General features: G+C 34.9%; 1 protein-coding gene across 6 annotated transcripts in view; it reads right to left on the bottom strand.

Annotated features, from left to right (window-relative positions):
• Nucleotides 1-13,866: 13,866 nt before the first annotated feature.
• The window catches only part of LOC141911138 (carnosine N-methyltransferase-like), a 64,675-nt gene continuing 58,945 nt past the window's right edge, over nucleotides 13,867-19,596 (bottom strand). For 5 of the 6 annotated variants that reach the window (XM_074802105.1, XM_074802106.1, XM_074802109.1 and 2 more), the window contains 2 exons: nucleotides 16,400-16,503; nucleotides 13,867-14,383 (listed from right to left, as the gene is read on the bottom strand). In XM_074802105.1, coding sequence (XP_074658206.1) covers nucleotides 14,279-14,383; nucleotides 16,400-16,503 — 209 coding nt within the window. In that variant the 3' untranslated portion in view covers nucleotides 13,867-14,278. Of the gene's footprint in view, nucleotides 14,384-16,399; nucleotides 16,531-19,596 lie in introns of all 6 variants that reach the window. The other variant, XR_012619981.1, reaches the window with a different exon arrangement.

The raw sequence follows: 19,596 nt of genomic DNA, 5'->3' as shown, positions 1-19,596 counted from the left end.
TGAAATTAAATCAACAATAAAATGAACAATTCATGGAGATTTAACACTAGTTTTTTTTAAAACGATAAACCGCATACAAATTATCGATGAAAGCATACGATTAAAATTCTGTTTTTGTGAGAGAGTCCAACTTACTCTTTAGGTACCTGCTAAAATATAATGAAATAGATCGCACAAGAGTTTTTTTTTTCACAGTGAACTAAGAAAATTCCCTTTTTCGACTGCTCTACAATGCTAAATATTTGGAGAAACCTGTTAAATACTAACAAGTTATCATCGTCCATGTATAAAACTCTGCATTGTCATCTTTTGATTGACAGAAAAGCTAGTAAATGGCTTGACTTCACCAAAAAATGGCCTGGAACCCAATAGATTAGACGGAGTCTGGTATACTCAGAAAATCTCAGACTCAAATAGTTTTGCTTCCACCGTGCAGCAACGCTTAACAGATCAGTTTTTGGCACTAAAACTTTTGAATCCCTAAACAATTCTAACACAGCTACATACGTATTATAAACATGTCAAAAGGGAAAGGGGCTACGAAGAATATCTAACCACATTGCTATCGGACCTAAGAATCATTTTTGCCGCATCAGTAGCTCAATATACAACCGGAAGATATAAAATCGAATCCCGGGAGGAAATTATTTTAAGTCTCGGTGATACTGAAGATGTTGGGGAGAAATTCCACGGAAAGTTTTTTTCCGAGACATCCGTACTGAATTTAACCATTTAACCGAACTAGGCCAAGCGTGCACAAGTTAACCTAACTAACAAGAATGAGGCAAAGCCTCGAATACCCCGCCAAATAAGAAGTTACAGGGTTTTTGGTGAATGCATTGGAAATATCGCAATCATTTCAATAACAATAATATTCTTACTGAAGTTTAAAGAATTGGTCAACAGTAGCAGCCTGTTTTCCCCTGGAAGCCATTATTTGAATTGCGTCGACTCAATTTCAAATAGGGTTCTGCCCTAAGTAATGTCATACTTGTGTACCCAGTTTGAATGAAAAATCGGCCTATAATTACAGCCTCTAGACTGTCACGTGTTTGCATTTCATGTCGCCCCCTGGCTGCCATGATTGGAATTGCTTCAACCGAATTTTAGATGGGTTTCTGCCTCAAGTGATGCCCTACTTGTGTCACAATTTTGAAAAAAATCGGTCGACAATTGCTGCCTCTAGGCTGTTTTTTAATGAACCAGAACCGATCACGTACTTCGATTTAAACAAATATTTCTGTTAACTCGACCGCCGACCACACAACTATATCTGTACTTCGATTACCGAATTCAAAATCAAACCCCCTGTTTCGCTCGCAGCAAGGTGTGGTGGGTTTGTAAGATACCAAATCAAACAAGAGCCCAAGGGGCGCGATGGCCAGCCTGTCAGCGTTTCATAAAATCGCAAATGACGCACTATGTGGGTTATATTTATCAACATACACTCCCAGCTGAGATAATACTCTATAATTTACGCTATACAATATTGTGTTTTTATAAGCAGCACAGACAGCGAATGGAGCTGGCAAGAAAAAATACCTCAGATAAATCTTTTCCCTTGGTCTTACTGTTTGAATGCGGAATACAAACACATTTTCTGAAATTTGCTTAATAATAAAAAATTGAAATGGATTTGATGTTTTATTTGTTCAATAATGTAAAATTGAATTGGATTTGATATTATTTTGCAGAATGAAATTTGATTCAATTCCCAGTTTGAACACATGCCAAAATGGCATATCAGGTCATCCATCCGATTTGAGAAATAGCTATTTTTCTCAGAAAAATAAATCTCGGACTTAGCAAAATTATCAATGATATTTTCCATAATGCAAATAAAAATATTCCTCCCAAAAACCAAATAAACGAATCAAATCAAATGTAAAGATTTCACAGAAATCGATCTTGAAATACAATTTTAGATCCTAGAATAAAACCCGGAAGTAAAACAGTAGACGATACCACGGGTTCACGTGAACACTGCTGTTCTCTGCGGCTAAGCCAATCATAGAGGAGTCTTTGCTTTCTGATTGGCTTTTTAAAAGAGATATCTTTGCTTTCAGATTTTCGCGAAAAAGCTCGTATGAATTTTAACGAAGCCCTTTTTCAAAATTCAGCTTCATAGGGTTTGGAGAATGGATAATGCTAAAATGAATTATTTGTATGAATATGTGCTTAGTTGCGCAGTCAAAGAGCCTTTACTCTGGAAACCGTGTCATTTGAATTCGCTCAATTTGTATAGTAATAGGCTCAGCTTACGACTTGCCTAAAATCAAACGAAATCTACCAATCAAATAAATAACAGGATCAATCCCTATTTTATAAGTCAGATTAAAACATCACTTACGGCCGTGACGGCGCGTATTCAGAAGTTGAGCCGGGGCATAATGAAAACTATGGGAAAAGCTTAAACAGCTTAAACAATTTTTCAAAGCCGCTTCCAAAGTCATTTTGTATATGTATTTGTAAGTTTAGGTGCGTCCATATGCGTTCATCATTTGCTCATTATCTGTTTATTATAGGATATTTATGAGTCCTAATCTAAGAAAACAATGTACTAAATTGCGGTTTTCACATCGAATTCAGTTCATTTCCATTTAACTGCAACGATGGTCTTCTCACAATATACACTGAAATGAACAGTTTACTTCGTTTTGCTCAATTAACTGCTTTTAATTAATTCACTATAGAACTTTGGTTTGTCTCAACAATGAGTCTGGCCTGCAAATTTTAACTTCGGGAGACATAATATTCTTTCTAGAATAGAAAAATTATATCTTTTGCTCATACATTCCTGATTTTTATCCTAGAGGCATTAACCCACTTGTTTTAGGGCTTGGAAATATTTTGGACACATATTAGGGTTTTCTTGGTGCGGGACATTTGGGACATTTGGGTGGAGGTATTATGAACAGGATTCGTGTGATGTGCGGCGGGCGGATTTTAATTTTCAGTTGCGCGGTTTGCAGAACAACTGAGGAAACTTTGAATCAATTTAGAGACAGTGGCCTACTGGCTTGAAGTGATCATGTAGTTACTTACCTCTTGTTATATTCTTGAAGCGTCTCTCAGTAGCTTTGTGACATGTACCTGGCGATCATTATTTGTATTTTAATATACAATCAGGTTAATGTCCTATGGCATCCGATTCATTAAATGTCACAGATGAGTCTTCAGAACTTCATCAACCATTAACTTTTATGCCGAATCTGATCATTCTCTGACTTAAAACCGATTTTTCAATATGCGACCACTCAATATGGCACGTTAATCCACACTGTTGCTAATCCTAGAGTAAATATGATCTACAATTATATAGAGGACGCATAGTCTAGTTGGATTATTCACCGACAAGATTCACTTTTCACTGATTCACAATAATGTTAAAAGCCGTTAGATTCGTGGGAAGCCTGTGGAATACGTGGGAAATACGAAGCAACGCTCCTTCGAGACCAACTTCAATGAAATTGAATGAATTAGTTATAGAACCCGATATATACCCCGTCACACACATATACAGACGGAGATCCCAGTTAAGTTCTGTTAATCCTCTAAGAATGTAGTCACGCGTTATTAAACTATAGGCTCTATATATACTTAGATTTACCCACTTCAAATTTCCGAAATGAAATAACGCGATATAGCTATAGAACAATGAGGACTCGGGTACTTTATTGTGGCAAAGGAAGCCAATAAAATATGATTATTCCCGGTTGACATCATGCAAAATTTACCTAATTTCTTTATCTGATTCACAAAAAATTCTGTATGTTAATCCAGCAGATTGTATTAGACCTCACGAACATCTTCATTTTATCAATGTTTAAACGACTGGCACGGGTACGTAGGCCTATCTTAGAAGAATTATGCCACATTCTGGTAGGCACCGTCCTAAAATATCCAATCATTCAGTTCAATGTTTCCAACTTGAAAAATCGTTTATAGGGGCCTAAAGAAAAAGTCGTATTGAGCACTGATAACTCGGTGGTTATTGTAGAAAAAATCAGGCTACAAGAAAAATGTGGTATTGGAAGTGGTAACATTTTTGAATCGCTGACTAAATAGCCCTAATTGTCATATAGTGTACTGTGACGTCATCGAAATCACGGACAACTTGATTGATTGTGGGAAAGTTTCGAATGATCGTGTAATTGAAAGTGAGCTACTTTCTTTTGTAACGATTCTTTTTAGCGCTACAAAGGTCATATTCTATCTTCTATTTTTTCCATTTGGGTCGGTGAATGAAAAAAGTGAACGAATGGCGTCGTACGTATATTTTGAAGAATATAATTTCTACAACGAAATAAAAATAATGACGTCAATATTTTTTATGACGTCGTGAAAATTCAGTTTCAATAACCAAAATGACATCATTATTAAACGTAATCTCGAACTGCGGTACTGGTCCCTGAGAAATAATTAAAATCTTTAGAATTTCCTGGCCATATGTGTGCTATTTCCTGTAACCTGGAGCTCAAAAATGGAACTTCATTTTCACTCTTGCTGAAAACAGACAAATTAAAGTATTGTTTTTCATATAAAAAAATAGATCTTGCAATGTTTTCAGCTTCAGGTCCAAGTTAAACTCTATTCGTTTTATCTAAATCTATACAAAACATGTTTGATTTTGATAAATTGCACTGGGTGTAAATATTTTTTCAATACTGATATATGTTTCTAGCAGGATGTAATCATAATTGTTTCAAATATTGCATCGTGTTAAAGCGTTTCTTTTATTTGTTGCGTTATATTCTTGCGTTGTTTGACTAAGACGGGGAATCTAGTCAGAAGGTAGCCTGGGACCCTGGTTTTGTCCTATATTGCCCTGCAACGTCCTGTAATATCCAAGAAGACCAAAAACACGATGATATATAATAGTTGTTCTTTATTATTGTGAGTCCAAAACCAGAATGAATATTATAGTCTTATTACGTTGATTACAAATATTCTTAATAAGATAAACCCTACATATATATGATCTAGGTTTCAATACAAATACTTATCTGCCTAAAAGATATGCACTGTATTACTAGTTTCATGCAAATATTATTTAACTCAAATTATACGGTTTGCTTATCTGTAATGTCCAAGAAGACCAAAAAACACGATGATATATAATGGTTGTTCTTTATTATTGTGAGTCCAAAACCAGAATGATCCGAAACGGTCGCTGCTGGACCTTCTTGGTTTTGGCTCCACCTTCTTGGACCAGGCAAACCGATTGAATGGTGGAAAGAAACAAAGCTAAAGTGGTGTTTATACAGGTGAAAGTTTGCCTAATAGTTTGGTCCACTTATGGACGGAATTTTGGGTGAAGTAGTTTCCTTTAACTATATATGCATATATTCAAGACGGCGGAATGTCATGACACGTAAAATTTGTTGTCCGTACTAAGTACATTTTTTAGAAGATATGCTGATACTAAGCTATACTTAAGAAAACCTACTCACCAAGAGCAGCTACATAATGGATGGTAAAAGAAATCGTAACGGCTCGGAAACAGAAGTTCCTGATATATCCTCGGGAAAAGAGCTGACCAGAAAAAGACACCGACGAAATCCATATGACCTTCAGATGAGGTTGATGAGAGACAATTTACTTTTTTTGGAAGCTAGCGAGGACATGAGCGCCAAGATGTTTGATATTCTAAAAATGAAGCTTAAATACCTGATGCACAGAAAAGAATAAAATTTGCGAGAGTGCATCGTCTTAGAAAACCGAAAAATGGCACAATAAGGTCGTAAAGTTCCAATTATATCTGGATCGCGAAGAAGTAAGAGCTAGACGTGATGAATTAGCACGGTATCCGAATAGCGCAGCAAATTCCCAAGCAGATCAGGGATCAAAGGCGAAGTTACGACGACAATGTTAAGGAGCTTATCGAAAAAGAAGTTAAATTTCACTTTGTGCAGGGGCACCTATTCGTAAACAATATATCAGCGAAGCAAGAGCACGGATATGACCGCATCAAAAGCAAAACAGGACGTGACGACCCCTGTCAAGCGCGGGCAGTATCGCAATGATCCAACCAAGCGGATTGCGTCAGACTCGCATAACGATGGATCCTTCTCAGAATTTGGAATAGGATGACGCCCTGACTCGCATAAATCCAGGATTAAATCAAACTGAACTGAATCTGTGTCATCTCAACACGAAAGGTCTTTTTAAAAGGTCAAAAGGGGTGCGTATATGTAAGTAAGATTTACAAGAGTCGAAGGGTCGAGTTCATGAAATAAAAGTAAATTCTCGCACGTTCGAATTTATTTTCATTTTATTCGCTCAACCCTTCAACCTTTGATATCAAACAACATATACACATTTACTCTAATAATCTTATACATATATATATGAATTTCATATATATGAATATCATATTTATGAAATTCATATTTATGAAATTTGATATTTCTAAAATCAATTTTGATAAAAAATCTATAAAATAAATGGAGAGCAAACAAGCACCATACAAGAATTACAAATCATTCCTAGCTAGAATTAAAGATACTACAATCTATAGATTATTAATTCAAGAAGTTAACGGAATTAACAATTCATAAGAAATATTTAATTACAAATATTGAAACAATTACTAATAGATATGGAGATAAATTAGTAATTCATTTAGAATATGAAGGATTAAAAGGAAATATGTAAATAAATTCAGAACGTATTTACCAGAAAGATTTCATAGATTATCTAGTGAAGATATTGAAGAATTATATTCTGGTGATTTATATTTCATATATAATGGTAAGAATGAAAAGGATACCATGATATATATATAGATTTCGAATGAAATAAAATCAATTTTAAATGATATGAAGGACCAATGGCCCAGAAGCTCACCGACATGATAATTTGAGAAGTAAAAGGAAGAAAGCGAAATATGCTTTCAAAGAAGTGGCTGCTGACCTGGTCCCAATAAGTAATTGGTCAGGAAGATCTCATCGAGAGATTAAGTCTGGCATTGTTAATCTTACCAGTCAATCCTGGGTAACATTGAACTTTGCATTTGAAATTGGGGTGAAGGGGGGGGGGGGTAATAATCAAAGCTTAGTTGACAAAGAACTGTGAGATGGAGAGGTAACACTTCATATAAAATAAAATGTTTTATTTCTTTGCAAAATAACAAGCTAATTTTTTTACAATAACTTGAATCTTGAATAGTTCAGATGTTCCGTCGTACATGTACCTAGGTTATGGTTTCCCGTGAACGTCGTAATTTTTGTTTATAAGTTTACTGACTGCTACTCGCCAGATCATTACCTAAACAAGAGGCCCTGAAGGTAAAAAAGAGAAAATATATGTTTTACTGATGCTTCTGTATTCCATTGCCCTAGCAAACTAATTAATGAACAAATATCGCGAATTGCTAAATTACGCTTAATATTAAGTTCGTTCGTATCATCTCGAAATTTCAGCCTGACCACCCTCAAGAAATGTTTTAAACGCCTGTGCAATGTTCTATCAAAATCATTGAAGAAACTGTTTTCATGCACAAACACGCATTGTAGCGACAGATAAGAAGACAAAGCAATTCAAACCCTCCGTTCATATCGCTAAATCAGGTCTTTAATTATGTTGCTATAACTTTTTTCGGAAATAATTCAGTAATCGCACATTCGCTATTAAAATAGCTTCAGGGACAGCCGAAAATGTGGAGAGCTCTCAATTGGCAAGCTGGTGCTGCCATCATTAATCGGTATTGCGCAATCGCAAGGCCAGCAAATCCATTGAGTAAAAAGTGGAGGGGTGGAAGATCATTTTTTTTTCTCCTAATAACCTATAGTCGCAAACGATATAGCTGAAAGAAGTTTGTATTCCGATTCAGCAGGCATTTTTTTTACAAACGAGGTCCAGTCATGAAAAAATGAAGGTCTTTTTATTGGATATACATTGTGATTCGTTAATTCATCAGGAGAAACTGAAGACTTACCTCCCTCCCTCGTACATGTACCATACCCGACGACTGGTGGAAGTTAATACGCTACGGTTTCTTCGAGTATCTTGACGTCGACGGTACTCTTATTTCAAGAGTCGATCAGTGACCAAAGTATAAAAATGTAACGTGCTTTTCCGCCATTTGTTTTCTTAACAGTAATCGTCAATACACAGCTCGATATTTTACAAAATGGATCTATTCTAGCGAGGATCCACCTGTCATTCTACGCAGTGTTAAGCGCATGTGCATATGTTAATTATTATTCATGACTTAGGTCATTCCAGGTCATGTCAAACTATATTAAAGCAAAGGAAATTTTCTAATTATCTAAAATTTTACAGCTTAGATCAATCACATCGCAACGAAATTCGCACAATAGCGAGTGTTAGGCTATTTGAATCATCTGCAACAAGAAATACGACCGGGTCTATCACCGTTTCAAAATGTGGCTTGTTAACATCACTTTCTAGCAATATTGGCACAAGGCCAACTAGACCGTTGGCATAAGTAGCGAACCATAGGTTCGCTAAAAAGTGTGAGTAAAGTGTTAGCAAAAGTGTTTGATTTAGATTTATAACATCAAATATTATCAAATATAGAGAAATAATTAAATATATATATATATTAATTATAAAAGTGTGAGTAAAGTGTTATGAAAATAATTTAGATTATGATATTATAAATAGAGAAATAATTATATATATTCAATTATAAAAGTGTGAGTAAAGTGTTAGTAAAATAATTCATATCTATAACATCAATTATATATTTATACATGTTAGATTTTTAAATATAAATAATCTAGAAAATTCATCTTAATAAAAGTTTTGTTTTAAAAATGAAAGAACCCGAATATATAATTGAAATCAAGGAAATTAATAAATTATTTTCACTATTTAATGTTAAAAATTTTATCTCAGCAACAAACTTAGTGGAAGACATCATTAAAATGATTAATCAAATATTATCAAATGATGCATATTTTATTACTGAACTAAAAGATACTTTAGATAATGGTGTTAAAAAGCCTAAAATATTTAATAGTTTTAAATTATTAAGGTAATTTAGATGAAAAAATAATGAATATTCTTGAAATACCGTTAAATATATTCCATCTCAAATATTTGATAGTTCAATGTTTTTAAATTAATCAATGAAATATTTAATATCAAATCTAGTGAATATCTAATTATATATTTCAAATATTTTCAAATCTTTTAATTTTTCTCTTTAAAAAAATAAATGATTTCATATCTACCGAAAGTAGTGACTTGAAACATTATTTAGTAGCAGGAGGTTTAATATTAGCGGCATTATATTATCACTATGAGAATTTTAGTAAGGGGTCGTCCATTTATTACGTATGCATCGTAGGGGGGGGGGTCTTATTAAATTGCTTGCATGTGCGTACAGAGGGGGTATAATTCTGATGAGTTCGGTACGCACCATAAACAAATCGTGAGCATTCCCTGTATACCTCATACATTGTCTATTGTACACAGTGGACTCATCCCAGTTCAAGAACTCGCGACTCTTAGTACAAACGTAATGAAAGTAGGTCTAATCACACTTCCCTGGTCTAATCAATAAAAACAATAGTCTTTTCTCGAGTCTTTCTTTTTCTGTTAGACACACTATGGGGGGGGGGGGGTAACTTCGAAGGTCAGCACGTGCGCAAAGGGGAGGGGGTAAATGATTTGCGTACAAGTGTGTACAAGGGGAGGGGGTCTGATTTTACCGAAAAAAATGCATACGTAATAAATGGACGACCCCTAAAGAATTGTTTAATGAAAATATGAAGTTAACTAAAATATTAAAGAAGTTGAATGGAAATAATAATAGAAATAATAATAATAAAAAAGTTAATGAATCAGATTAACTGATGAATTAATTAAATATATATTTTTTCCTAATTAAATGAGTGAAAATATATTAAATTTATAACATGTTATTTATAGCAATCAAGAGATTATCAATTTAATTATTATGATTTCGGGAATGTTTTCAGTTTCAATTTACTCATTACGAAAATTATTAGAATTTTATGATAATTGCAAAATTAGATAGGCTGAATTAAAAGATAATACCAATTATATTTCAGACAGAATTGATAATATTAAATGTTGTGAAATATGCAATAAAAAGTATAAAAATTGAAAAATAGCTTGAAAAATCGTAGATATATTCACAAACTAAATGATGAATATCATGCGAGAAGCTGACACTGAAGTGGCTAAGAAAATAAGAAAAAACATCTATGTGGACAACGTAGTCACTGGTTGTCAGAATGATGAAAAATCCCTTAATTTCTACCATGAAGCAAAACAATTGTTTCACAGTGCAGGTATGAATTTAAGAGAATTCGCCTCGAACTCAAGCAAATTTTTAAACAGTATACCAGAGAGTGATCCTGATGAAAGAAAATTATTGAAGGTGATGGGTAATTGGTGGTCTACTGTTGATTATACCTTAAAAATTCCTTCGCCTCACGATTCTACATATGAGACCGTAACTAAGCGGACAGTACTTAGTGAAATTGCATCGGTGTATGACCCTATGGGGTATATGGCGCCTATTGTTATTGATGGCAAACTATTTCTCCACAAATTATGGAGTGAAGAGATGAAATGGGATGATGAACTGGATTCAGCCAAAATGAAAGAATGGCAGAAAATTTCTCGAGAGGTGAAGAACTTACAGTACATAGAAATACCACGCTATATTGGTAGTGGTGATAAAGAAATTTATCACCTGTTGTGCTTCTGTGATGCTTCAAATCGTGTATACTCTGCTGTTGTATACTTAAGAGTAACTATCGGTGACGTCTGTCGTGTTAACCTGGTATTTGCTAAAGCTCGTTTAGCTCCTAAAGGGAATAAGATAACTACATGTGTATTCCTCGTATGGAACTCTTAGCTGTCTTGATAGGAGTTAGGAGTTTGAAATTAATTGAAAATGGGCTTTCTTTGCCAATTGAAAGTAGAGTTTTGTGGACCGACTCACAACGTGTCCTCAAATGGCTGAAAACAAAGAAAAGGTTATCTGTATTTGTCAAAAACAGGATAACTGAAATTTTGAAGTCTGAAGATATACAATTCCGATATATAGCATCAGAAATAAACCCAGCTGATCTCGCCACAAAACCGAAAACCTGTGAAGAAATTAAAAACAACATGAGTTGGTTGCGTGGCCCAGAGTGGTTACTGGTATCTCATGATAAATGGCCATCCTGGAATACTGATGTACTTAAACTCAGAAGATATCCAGAAAACAGTAGGTTCAGAGATCATTGTCAGTTTCAAGGAAGTCGTTTCAAGCGAGTTAAAACTCGTGGCTGGGGAGGGCCTAACAGGAAGAAACCTAGGTCCCTTTGGTCTTGAAGCAAAAAATTATTCAACTTGGTTAAAACTCTTGAGAGTGACGGCATGGATCATAAAATTCCTCGACATTTTGTTGAAGAAAAAAGTTGATTCTGAACTGTCAGCTGAATTATTGGAGACAGCTTAACTGATGTGGGATAAAGCCACTCAGAAATCGACATATGCTGATGTACTTTATGCTGTAAAACATAACCAGAAAAACACACTGAAACAGAAGTTAGGTTTGTTCCTAGATGAAAATTCTGTCATCAGATGTGCTGGTAGGCTGGTGAATAGCGACATGTCAGAAGGTAGTAGACAGCCAAAATTACTACCAAAGAAAAATGAATATACTAATCTGATAATAACCCATTATCATCAAAAGAATCTACACAGTGAGAATCTACAATCATCCCAGACATTAGCTGATGTTCGCAGTGAGTACTGGGTCCAAGCGGTAGAGTTGAAGTCAACAGTCATAAAAAGCTGCAGAACTTGCCGGTTTTATGAAGGTGGACCGTTTAAAGCACCTGACATGCCACCACTGCCGAAAGAAAGAGTCTGTAGATCTCTTCCATTTACTTATACTGGCTTGGACTATTTTGGTCCTCTGTACATTCGAGAAGCAAATGAAGTAATGAAAATCTGGGTTTGTCTGTTTACCTGCCTTACAGTTAAGGCAATACAATTCGAGACCTATCGTGTATGTTGGTGAAGATATAAACTCTGGTGTTGCCTTAACACCTGGGGATTTCTTGTCTATTAAGACTAAGACAGGAATTCCAGCTGATAATGTTTATATCGATGATGAAATTGATGACCCAGATTATGAGCAGCCTGGAATGAGTTCTGGAGAAAAAATGGCTAGTCTGTGGAAAAGGGTCAAATACACCTGAATAAATTCTATCTATGAATAAATTCTATAAAGACTATCTTCTCAGTCTGCGAGAAAGAAAAAAGTTTGCATTAAAAGCGCCTCATTCAGTCACCATTTGTGCCTGAGGTTGGGGATATTGTTTTGATAAAAGACAATTTGCCCTGAGGTTCCTGGAAATTTGGGAAAATTGAAGAAAAATTGTCAAGCTCAGATGGAGAATGTCGTTCTGTAGTGGTAAAACTTCCATCAGGAAATACTAACAGACGCAATCAATACACTATATCCATTAGAGTGTCCCGGAAAAGTGGAAAGTAGCGAGTCATCACAATCGGATGGAGAAATCGAACCACCCACCGAAAACATTATCCTAAAACGACCGGTTAGGAAAGCTGCCGTGAAAGCCAGAGAACTTTTACAGGACTTCATCAGTGACAATCGTCTATGAAGTATCGAATTGAACTGACATTAAATAGGATATAATTTATGTTAAAACGATTTTGCGTTTCGCGCACATCAACTGTGCTGTACTTTAAAATCGAAGTGATTGAATGATTTTTGAGTTAATTATTAAGAACCCAGTGTCGATTTTGCGTTTCGCGCACATCAACTGTGCTGTACTTTAAAATCGAAGTGATTGAATGATTTTTGAGTTTATTATTAAGAACCCAGTGTTCACAGGTTCTATTTCTATATTAAGAACCCAGTGTTCAGAGGTTCTAATTATATATTATTAAGAACCCAGCGTTTGGAGGTTCTTTATTACTTCATGCGTGTATCGTCTTCTCCGCCGGGAGTGTCACCAAACCTAGGTGAAAATAACTATAGACTATGCAGTGGTGCCGCCAGTATCAGAATTATGTACTAAATACAGGAAATTGATGTAACAATAGTAAGCACATGGCTGCTCAGAATAGAAGTAAAATTGAATTTAAAATCTATCTTATTTTTCACGGTCGGGACACTCCCTGGTGACCATTCACAAAAACCAATGACCTTTAAACTCACCACAATCATAGAACATGTCAAGAGCTACAACTTTGCAATCGATCTTGGTAACAAAATATCCCTAGGTACCAATATAATAAGGAAATACTAAGTTATTCTACTATTCAACGCCTCCCAAGCGGGCTAAAAACCAATGACCTTGAAACTTGTTAATTAATGTTAAAGATAGGTGGCGTATCTATCGCTCTCTTGGAAGGAATCCTTTATTCTAGTGAGCTGTTGTGTATCCTCTTGTCCCGGTTCAAGACCTTTATTTTCCCTTACAGTAGCGGCAATTCACTCTGATTTTACAGTGGTAATACTTCCAGGTGACGATTTTGTTACATAAGATTAACTAGTATAATTCAATCCTACATGTCTATCCTCCACGTCAGGATGCTTAATTCAATCCTTAATGTCTATCCTCCTCGTCAGGTGCAGAATTCAATCCTTCATGTCTATCTTCCTCATCAGGATGCTAAAGTGTCTGTTTATTGTTGTCTTGACAATTGTTACCTAAGATTAATTTGTATAATTCAATCCTTCATGTCTATCCTCCTTGTGAGAATGCTAAAATGTCTATAGTTAATTGTTGTCTTACTATATTAACAGGACAATTTTAACTAGCACCAGAAGGACATAATAAACAACTGTAGTATAAGTATAAATCTTTTATTATGTTGAAAATTCAAACAATGCTTCTTTAATCATTATCATGTCATTACAACATACATTTTCTTGTACATAAGTGAAGAATTTGTCTGAATACCAGACAATCTTATATCAAGGGTTTCCATGAACGTAACATGTATGCCATATTTCCTCTAATGCATAGGATTACAGAACTTACAAAGAATGAAAAATTCCAGAAAAGATGTATGCATCCCCAGCTCACACCCATGGTCAAATACCACTAATAGCATTTACATTTATTTACCCGATCTCAAAATTCTCCAAATAGCATACACCTTTCATTCACCACTATCAACAATTATAGATTTTTCATGATATCACACATAATGGCATGGAAGCAGCCATCTTTTCCGGAGCAGTGGATTCACAGTCCAAGCTCATTTCTTTGTCAGATACACTTTCTCTATCCATGTGAGGGCGTTAAGAGAGTGTCTTCTCAACAACAAAAAAAACACTGTCATACTCATATGATAACATTGAGTTTATATTTTGCGTATATCCTGATTTTACGTGTAGATTTTCTTTCTGAAAGAAAATAACTTACAAAATTCAACATGCAGATGATGAAGGATCTGGAATCTATAATTTTAGGTGTCCATATATAGAACCGGATAATTTTTCTGATTTAGTTAACGGTGAAAAAAAGTCAAGAAGCTGAATAGTTGTTAATGAGCCAATCCATAAATATTGTACTGTGAATCTCCTTGACTAATACTAATATAATAGTATATTTACTATTATTATTATTTCTATCATTACTACTATTATCATCAGTATTAATATTGTTATCATTATCATTATTCCTATTAATCTTTATCTGTTAACTATGTGTTAATTATCATTATGATTATTATCATCATTATCATATATATATATATATATATATATATATATATATATATATATATATATATATATATATATATATATATATATATATATATATTTTGGTATTAAGTTTCATCTTGATCTAACTAAAACTAATAGCGATTCATAGAAATATGGGCCCCAGGCCCTTGGGCACCCCCTGAGAATCGAATCAAAAAACAGCTCTAAATTGTTTTAGGCCTTGGCCCATAGATCATTGGTATTAAGTTTTATCTTGATCCAACTAAAACTGTGGGACACGTAACAAAAACATGTCAAAAACAAAAAACATGTCACGTAGCCTACTGGTACGCAAAAAGGGTCAAAAACAGAAGCTCCCAAGTTCTTCAAATTTGAGGCCAGATTACTGACGAAACAAAGTTTATCAACTGAAATGGTTTTTAACAATTACACGATAGGATCGCTTTAAGTAGCTTACATCTTCAATCGGATAAATTGTTGTTACGCGCCATCTACACCGTGGCACGCGTACTCTATACCTGATACATACACACAGTGAACACGAGAGTATAATGCAATATTGCCTACGCGACTGAACACAACTGTTTTCAACGCGAACGCTCATTACTGTGCCGCAATTAACAAACTAATACAAATAATCAGGCTCCAAAACGGTTCGCTAATGCTTCAATTAATGAATTCTGCATTTTGAAACCAGATTTTCGTCAGATATCATGACGCAAAGTTACCTTACGCACGGGATATCAAACTAGATGAATCATTAAACACATCGCACACATTAAATCGTTATATCATACACCTTGAGTATCAGTATTCACGCTAGAAATGATTAATATCAACCTATTCAATCGTGCCATTTTGTTGTGAAATAACGCGGCCCAGCTGACCTACCTCGTTCAATGTTATGACGTCATGATGGAAATCAAAACCAGGTCAACACAAATTTTATACAACCAAGATTTCGAGGGGTTTTGTCTTTGAAAGCCCATAACTACCGAACAAAGCATCAGATCTTGGCAAGATAAAGTTCTTCCGATGCAAATAGCATTGAATTTTCACATGTGTAATTTTGGACAGTCAAAGATGCTGCATAAAAAGACATGCTCAAATAAATCAAATTTTTGACACTTTTTGGTAAATTTCTAAATAAATATGAAAGCCACGGCTTTCAACTTTGCGCACCATAAAGAAAAACCAATTATGAAATATATTTTTGCTTAATCCGTTCAATTCCCCCATTAGTAGTGAAATTACAGGCTACTAAAATTGTGTTTGAGTGTGCTGAAAATAGCTTTGAGTATAGCGTATTAAGCAAACGAATGATTATCGATCAGCCAGACCGTTGACATAGGCTCGCTAATGCGAGCCAAAAATATGGGTCGGAGGCCCTAGGGCACCCCCTGGGGGTCAAATCCAAAAAAACAGCTCTATATTGTTTTAAGCCTGAGCCCATCAGATCATTGGTACAAAGTCATAGATCGATCCGATCAAAACTGTAGGACGAGTAGCTATTCATAAAAATATGGACCTCAAAGCCAAAAAATGGCCCTTAATTGTGATAGATCTAACTCCATAGAATATTCATACTATTTTTGGAAATGATCCAATAAGTAATTTAGGACTGGTAACGATTTAATCACACGATGCCAGAAAAGCAAGAGGGCTCTCTAAAGGTTGGTAAGCTTCATGTACCTTGAAAATGAATCCGGTTTTCAGGATGATGGATCTTACATCTTCGTATGACAGCTCAAGGCTCTTTTCTTTCGGCATGTCGGCGAAATGGTACAGCAGAGGCCCTGTTTAAAATCAATCAATAGATGAATCTATAAAATAAAATCACAGAGGCTTAAACCAAAACATTACTAATCAAATAGTCCAACTCGTGTACATCTGGATCAAGACTACAATGGTGACTGTTTACCAATTCTGATTGTAATTTGTACGTACATGTGATAATCTTACAGCTAATAACCTTAATAACAGTCATCTTAGCTTAATCAATTTGTGTCATTAGTGAAACTGACAATACAGCCACAAAACGTTATCGATAGTGATGACATGAACCTTAATGTTTAGTAATATTGTCAATTCATATGACGGGCTAGCTAACTTTGGAAAAGTACAACAAGAGATAGGAAAATCAAAATACTTAAGGGATGATGAGAACAAAACACAGTGGCTGTAACAGAGATATTAATAAATTAATCTAAAGCAGACCTGACTACCTTGGTATCTACATTTGTAGTAGTTTTCACCATAATTTGATGTCTAAAATAGTTATTTTTTTTCAAAGTGAAATCAAATTGCTTTTTATTTTGCTCTCGAGAGTATCATGATAATTTTGGTAGTAATTGAGCTCTTAAAAAGAGTAGTAGCTACTCTTACATAGTGGAGGTAGTCAAGTCTGTTAAATGATTTGAACAATAATGAACCAATTGTTGACAAATGCAATGTGTCCTTGTTTTCCTGAATCACTTAACTTCAAAAATAGTGTATTTTTACGTGATTGTGCCAACCCATTTACTGGATATTAAGATTCAATGAGAGAGACAAAATCAAGCTGATTTTTATGCTCTAAAATCTGTAACATTTATATACATTGATAACTACTATGAATTATAAAAGAGGCTGAGTTGATGTGCAGTAAGTCAACAATGTTGATGTTTCAAAATAACAATTGCAATTGCATATAGCAATAAACATATATCATGATTCTCATTTTCATTTGATAAATTTTTGTGTCGTTCTTGTTCAATGAAATAAAATTCAATTGGATTTGATATTTTGCTGAATGAAATTTGATTGAATTTGCAATTCAAGCACTAATTAACATGTTGAGGTCAACCATCTGAAAAAGCCATTTTCCCCCGAACCTTTCGCAAAATGTATGAAAATTCCCTCATGCAAAAGGCACTATTTTGCACTTAAATCTCTGTTAGTATCACCCGTTTCTATACACTACACCATGTTGTTTTGGTCTGGGTACTCAGAATGACATCACACTTCAGGGTTGAGAATAAATCAGCACGGCAGACCAAAAATCTTGTTTTAACAGAAATTGAAGAATGCAAAATTAATTTCTTGACCACTTAATCAATAAATAGGTTATAATTGATGGTAAAAGATATTTTCAGCCATATCTCAAAAACCTCTTCATGACCCCTTTAAAATACAATTCTAAATCTTAAAATAAAATCTAGAAGTAAGACAAGATACCCCAGGTTCATGTGAACACCTGCTGACTTTTGCGGCTAAACCAATCATAGAGGAGACTTTGCTTCCTGATTAGCCTTTTAAAACTGATGTTTGCATTCAGATTTTCACGAAAAACCTCCTGTCTCCAGTAAGTTTTGGTGAGGAGGCCCCATTCCAAATTCAGCTTTGTATCAATTGGAGAATGAATAGCAGAAAATTTTTGAAATTAAAGGCGTTTTCCTAGCACTTGGGGCAATCTTGAACCCACAAATGACTATTATATTTTGGAAGGTAATGGCTATTTCCAATATGGCACGTCCTCATTCAATGACAATTACAGCATCTCATGCATTACATGTCGAGCCCTGAATTATTGCAGTCAAAATGCACTGATGAATGTTCACTAAAATTCATCACAGTGTATGATATCTGAAAGTGTTCGCCACGTACACGCATGGCAACAGTAGGCCTATATACATTACTATTGTTGCCACGCGCGCGGGCGTGTCTGGTGTATGCAACCGATCGATAAAATACATACACATCGTAGTAGATACAAAATCAGTGTCACCTAAATACGCATTGAAATGCAATATGCAACGATAAGTAAAACAGGCGCTGAACGCTTTTACCGTTCACCCGGTTACCAATCGCGCCAGACCAGCAGAGCGAGATCATCATCACCCCCTATACTTTTGCATCATCTTTTTATCTTTGAAACTTTTGTAAGAGTAAATCTGATGACAACGATTAATCTGAACAAGTTGATAACTTTTGAAATGAGGATCGTAACACTGTATTAGTCACGTGATACGGGATGAACCGGCTTCCTGAACAAAAATCCTAGCTGCTTATACACATGAGAAGAACTGGTTTTATGTCCCTTACCAAGGCCTCATATCACAACCAAATATACGTTGCTGTATCTTTAATGAAAAAATGTTTCTGGGCCTACGATAAAACCGTAATGAACACCCCTCGGCGAGTATGAATTACTTTTTTTGAAGGATCGATCACAACAGCCATATCGGTGCGAGAAGTCAAGGGATATCCCGATACGACATCAAGTGGGAAAACAATTATCATTTGACAGAATTCTTTCAATTTCTTCTTGCAGAAATAAATTCATTTGTTCTTTTAACAAACTAAGGAAAGCGCAACAGATTTCAGACAGACTGAGCAAGTGACAAAGCTATCTTGTGTCAATTAAGAGAGAAAACTGGAAAAGCTGGAAAATCTACAGATTTGAAGCAGTTTTATAATTGAAGTCTCATCTTAGTTAGTTTCGAGGACTATTTTTCTGAGTTTTACGTATAATTTCATATGGACTTTTATGAGAAATTCAAAGAGAAAAGAAACTTTGAAGTCATGCTGATGAATTTACCTGCCTAGATTTCAAGAATAATGTTAGTTCATCATCCAGAACGTCATCTATGCTTTCAAAATGAAAGACGGCACATATGTGCTCTGTAAGATCTAGAATGAATGGTAGTTGAGTTGTACCACTGCTAGTTCCCTGGATAACTTAAACTAGGCCATGCCTCAAGGCAGGTTTTCATATGATGCGTACTGATTTAAGTAAATCCTATAGAAACATTTGTGCCACATAAATGGGCAGTGGGTTGGTCAGCTGCTTTTTTTTCTGTAAAAAATGAAAATTCATTTCAAAGAATCTCAGAAAAAAGATTTCACTC

The sequence above is a fragment of the Tubulanus polymorphus genome, chromosome 9 (assembly GCF_964204645.1).
Source record: "Tubulanus polymorphus chromosome 9, tnTubPoly1.2, whole genome shotgun sequence".
Taxonomy (NCBI): domain Eukaryota; kingdom Metazoa; phylum Nemertea; class Palaeonemertea; order Tubulaniformes; family Tubulanidae; genus Tubulanus; species Tubulanus polymorphus.
The sequence above is the reverse complement of the archived record's forward strand: the minus strand, read 5'-3'. Positions and strand labels throughout refer to the sequence as shown.